This window comes from Piliocolobus tephrosceles, chromosome 5 (genome assembly GCF_002776525.5).
Source record: "Piliocolobus tephrosceles isolate RC106 chromosome 5, ASM277652v3, whole genome shotgun sequence".
Classification (NCBI taxonomy): domain Eukaryota; kingdom Metazoa; phylum Chordata; class Mammalia; order Primates; family Cercopithecidae; genus Piliocolobus; species Piliocolobus tephrosceles.
In genome coordinates this window covers 18,950,322-18,955,307 of record NC_045438.1, presented here as the reverse complement: position 1 = coordinate 18,955,307, position 4,986 = coordinate 18,950,322, and the positions used below count along the sequence as shown (strand labels likewise).

Genomic DNA, 4,986 nt, shown 5'->3' with positions numbered 1-4,986 from the left:
CTGATGATAAATATGGAATTGAAAAAATCAATCTATGAAAATTTTATTTAATCTCAGAAATCTTTCCCGCCTTATTCATTAATATGATTATTTTGTTTCTTAGTCAATGCCACCTTCTTCTATAACTTTCTACCTAGAGGGGGAAAGCCCCAATATTTAGCACTCTGAATTTTACAAAGCATCTTCACACTTCTCTTGTCTCGCATCACTACCCTTTGATATCACTGGGCAGGGACTTTTGCTATTTCCGTGTTAAAAATGGGTCACCCAGGCACCTGGAACTTGAATAACTAACCCATGCCTGCAAAGCTCCCACCCGGAATGGGGAACTGGAGCCAGACCACTGGACCCAAAACCGAGGCCTCGCGGAGGAGACTGCGAATTAACCTGGCGGAGGAGACGTTTATCACTTCACAGCGGCTGAGTTGTCTCTATGAGGCTGCAAATACTTCCTGGCTTGTCATCTAGGAATCTCTTAGCATCTTTTTACTAAGTTTAATATCACAGAGCTATAAGGCTTAGAAGACCTCAGAGGCCATTATAGCCAACCCCCAGACTCCTATTCTGCAGCCAAATTAGTGATAACAGGTTATATGATTCCATTAAAAGAACCAACCAACCATTTAGTACCTTCCTAAAAGCAGAGTTTTTCTTGAACATGGTGCTAACTAACCAGTTTGACTGAAACCACCGGATATTTTGACATGGTAAAAAGCACATTGTATAACAGAAATACAATGAGAGTCACATATGTGATTTAAAATTTTATTGAGCCACATTAAAAAAGTAAAAAGACACACTCTCTTCTCGTGCAACACAGCACAGGGACCCCCGTACAGAACATGTTACTGTTTTCCCTTAATACCCGGGAAACATGCACTAACTTGGTAAATACCTGCTTAGTGGAGAGTTGTCTTTCAGGATTCATACCCTCGGGACACTGTTGCAGACCTATTGGACTGAAAAAACGGGGGCGAAAGCAGGAATAAAAGACAAGAGACAAAAGAGTATATTTGGAAGAAGGGGTCGGGGGCACCTGGCCTTTAGTGGACCAGGGACCTGAGCTGTACACAGCCCTCCATATTTATTAGGCAAAAGAGATAGTGAGAAAGGGGGGGTGATTGCTGGGTAGTTGTCAGTCTGCCGTTTGGTTCACAGTAGGCTTGCATTTTTTGGACAATAGGGGCTAGATTGTTTAAGCAGATAACTTTAAGGAGCCCGGAGCTAGGGAGTGATGTCTGTTAGCAAACCTATTGGTGGCAGGGCGGTGTGAGTTTGTGCACATCCTGCATTCATGATAAAGTTTGCCCTTTGATTATATAGCCTCCAGCGGAATGCTGAGTTGGTATGTCCCACGGGCCTTCGGCTCCCTGTAGGACACCACCTCCTAGACGTTTGCCCACGTTTGCTGACCTATACTCAGACACTCTGGCTGGTCTAGACACTCAGGGCCTTCACTCAGGCTCCCACCAGAGGCCTCAGAAATCCACACCTCACTGATAGCTCCATAGCTCACCAGCAAACGTGCTGAGTCGGTTTCCTTGGCAGCATCCTCCGCCTCGGGAGGGGCTGTGGGAACCACACTGAAGAAACTACAACTCAGAAGCATCACGCCGTGCCGAGCACTGCCATTGAGAAGTGCACGGAAGCGGCCACCAGTGAATGACGACCTCGCATGAACAGGAATGTTCTGGAGCAGAATGCGCACATGAAGGCCGAGGCCTGAGCCAGAAGCTGAACCTGGAAGCCACCCTGACGTGCTCCTCACCTTGGGGCAATGTCCACCTCCACGTTGTAGGGTGGGGGAGATGCCGCTGGGGCTGTGGGCTGGGAGGGCCAGCATGTGCGCGGCTATATATAGACGCTCAGTGCCATCCACCTTTCTCATGCCCCTTCACTTTCCCGTCCTCTCTCCTCTCACCTGCATGGTAACAACGATTGTGACACTTGGTTTTCTTAACTCAAGAGGTGCATGTGATTAATTTTTAAAATTCCCTCTAAAGAATGTTTTCTTGAATTGAAACTAATGATCAAATAGAAGCTAGGCCAGAGACGATGGCACCACCCTTTCTGCTTCCGTCCATTCCACTCCCCTCCCCGCCCACACCCGCCTTCCTGCTCAGTGTGGGCTGGGGCAGGCAGCAGGGAGGACAACATAGAAAGGCAACGGCCAGGAGGAAAAGGCGGGAAACAGCGGGAAGGGAGGATGCCTCCCCACTTCCTGTGGTGACCTCCCACCTCACTTACAAAAATCACCACCGACGTTTGGGAACCGTGCACGCTGACTCAAAGCAAAGCTCAGCTGACTGTAAGAAGTCACCTGGGAGCTGCTGCAGTGGTTGCCGTTGAGTCCGTCCGTGCAGCTGGGCCGAGGCAGCTGGAGGTGGGCATGTGTGGGTGGTACGGCTGGATGGAGCCCACCAGCAACCGGGTGAAGGGGTCTGCAGCTCTCCTGGCTGCTGCCTCACTGCTCCCTGTCCTGTTTTGAATTAGTGGTAGCAGAAAGAAACGGAGCAGTGACCTTCAGTGCCTGGATGCCTGGAAGTGCAGTGCATCCTCTCCTTGTGCTGTGGGAGGTCAGAGCCAGCCAGGGGAGGCAACTGCCTGCTGGGTCTGCTAGTGTCCAGACCGTGTCCAGAGAGGGCGTGGCTGGATCTGAGAAAAGTCTGGCACTGGCCAGACTGGGAGTGGCTCAGTCCTGCCTGGCAGGAGCATCCACGCACTGGCTGGCCAGGAGTGCAGGACAATTGCCCAGGTTCTGCCTGTTCCACCACATTGGGCCCACTTGCAAGGGGCCATGGGCACCACCTGCGTGGCCAGGTCTGCAGTGTAGAGGCCTGCAGGTGGCCAGTGACTGGCTGTGCTCCTGGACCTGCTGCCTTAGCTTTGGGAAGACCACAGATGCCTCCTCTTGGGAGGAGCCTTCTTGTGTGCCACTTGCTGGGAGATGTGGCCCACCTGCCTCGGTGCGGCTCCTGCAGGGTGGATCTCTGGCCACCCAGCCAGCCAAGAGGTGTCTCAGGGCTCACTTGGAAGTCTTGGCTTGTCTTGGTTCTCATTTCCTCTTTTGCCCTCAAACAGGCCACGGTTCATGACACTCTCAGGAAAGGATTTTATCTCGATCATTTGCAGCTTCTTGGAGCTGAAGTCTGCACAGCACTGTGGAGATTGTCAGATCTGTGAGGACAAGGGAGGGCAGGCCTGGTGGTTTGGAGGAGCAGGGCCAAGCCAGAGTGAGGTGGCACAGGGGTGCAGGCGGCTCCTTTGAGGGGGACCCGGGGAAGTAGGAGCAGGAAAGCCAGCTAAACTGCAACCTCAGTCCCCGCTGAAGACAGTAGGGTCTGAGGCAGCTGCACCCAGACGCCTCCAGAGTTCATGCTGGTCCAAAGGAGAGAGGCTGGGTGGAGACTCACCTGCTTCGGTCCCCACGGGCTGAGGGTTGTGGAGCTGTCAGCTCCCCTTGTTTGGGGGTCTGTCCCAGCCTGGGCAGTGAGCTTCCTCGGCCTAGGAGGAGCCCACAGGTTGGACACCGGAGGAGAGCACTGCCCTTCATTTGCTCCGACTGCTTGTCTCATTAGCTGTCAATTCATGGAGAACAGTTTCCAGCAGAACAATTCCAGAAAAAACCAGAGCCCCCACCAGGGCCTGTGTGTTTCATTCCTGACCTGGGGAAGGTAGCAGCAGCTTTCAGCAGCATCTATCCAAATAACCACCTATTTAACACGTGGACCCGTGAATGGCGGTCCTGGGTGCTTTGGCCCGTTGTTTTTCTTCCTTCCTCTCCCCATTTCCTTCCTCTCTTCCCCCTCAAAAACACACGTGTGTATAAACATTTGCACACCCCAGCCACACCACCAACAGCTTCTCCATGGGCTGGGGTCTCTGCCTTGTCGAAATGATAGTAATAAATGATAAAGCCAGGGTCATCTCTCTCATCTATCTCTACCTATTAATTGATTATCTTTATTGTCTATCTCTATTAATCTGTTATCTACCTACCTACCTATCCACATCTACTGTCTATCTATACCTAAGTTCATTATCATCATTATCTACCATCTATCTGTCTCTATTAATCTATTATCTAATTATCTCTCATCCATCCATCCATCATCGTGCTGACATCAGCTTTGGGACTCCTCAAGCCTACGTGTGATGATGAGGGATTGTCCAGCTGTTTGACGCTATGATTCTAGTGAATTTGCACTGGGCAACAAATGTTTGGATGAGCACATGAATAAATACTATTTATTTGCTAAGTGTTGTAGGGAGCCTGCCCTAAAGAATCTTACCCATGTGAAACCAGGACGTCCCACCCTCCCCTGGGCAGGGCTGTTATATGACAACTCTGCACAGGCCACCTCCCAGTGTGGCAGGAACCGGGGCCAGTCCCATGCATGTGCACGTTCTCCAGGTTGCGTGCGAGGCTGCTGTGCTTGCAGGAGGGCTCTGAAGTGGTCATGTGCCCGGACCTCTGCAGAGGCTGCGGTGACAGAGGGCTCAGTAGAGTCACCTTCCACTGTGCACAGGAAGGAATGTGCCCTGAGTGCTGAGCTAAAGAGGAACACAGGGAGGTTTTCACCCGCACCGAGCCCCTGTGCCACTATCATCATTAACAGGTGTTTATTGAGCAGCGACTGTAATTCAGGCGTTGTGTGCGTGATGGTAGCAAAACAACAGGGGGAGAAAGTCCATCACCTCTCCCTTCCTGGAGCTTCCATATTGGTGAAGGAGATGGAAAGTAAATGAAAAGCGAATATAAAATTACATAGTTTACTATGTGCAATGAGAAAATATAAAGTGTGCAGTGACAGAGAAAGGCAGGGAATGGCTACTTAGTGTCATCAAGCAAGGATTTCAGAAGAATGCATCAACCTGGGGCTTGTGAGAATTAACGACAGTTTTTGAAGCACTGAAGTGAATGAATTAATTTGGGCCTAGGGGACTGGGGCAGCTAGAGGGGTCTCAGAATCACACTCTGTGATG

General features: G+C 50.9%; 1 protein-coding gene across 1 annotated transcript; it reads right to left on the bottom strand.

Moving 5' to 3' along the window:
• Window positions 1-757: 757 nt before the first annotated feature.
• On the bottom strand, window positions 758-3,730 carry LOC111550264. Its single transcript, XM_023223557.2, has one exon. It carries the CDS (start codon window positions 1,886-1,888, stop codon window positions 1,388-1,390), a length of 501 nt encoding a protein of 166 aa, XP_023079325.2. The 5' UTR covers window positions 1,889-3,730; the 3' UTR covers window positions 758-1,387.
• Between the last annotated feature and the right edge of the window lie 1,256 nt (window positions 3,731-4,986).

Coding starts and splice junctions, on each gene's coding strand:
- LOC111550264 (XM_023223557.2), bottom strand. CDS start 1,888: ATGAGAAAGGTGGATGGCACTGAGCGTCTATATATAGCCGCGCACATG.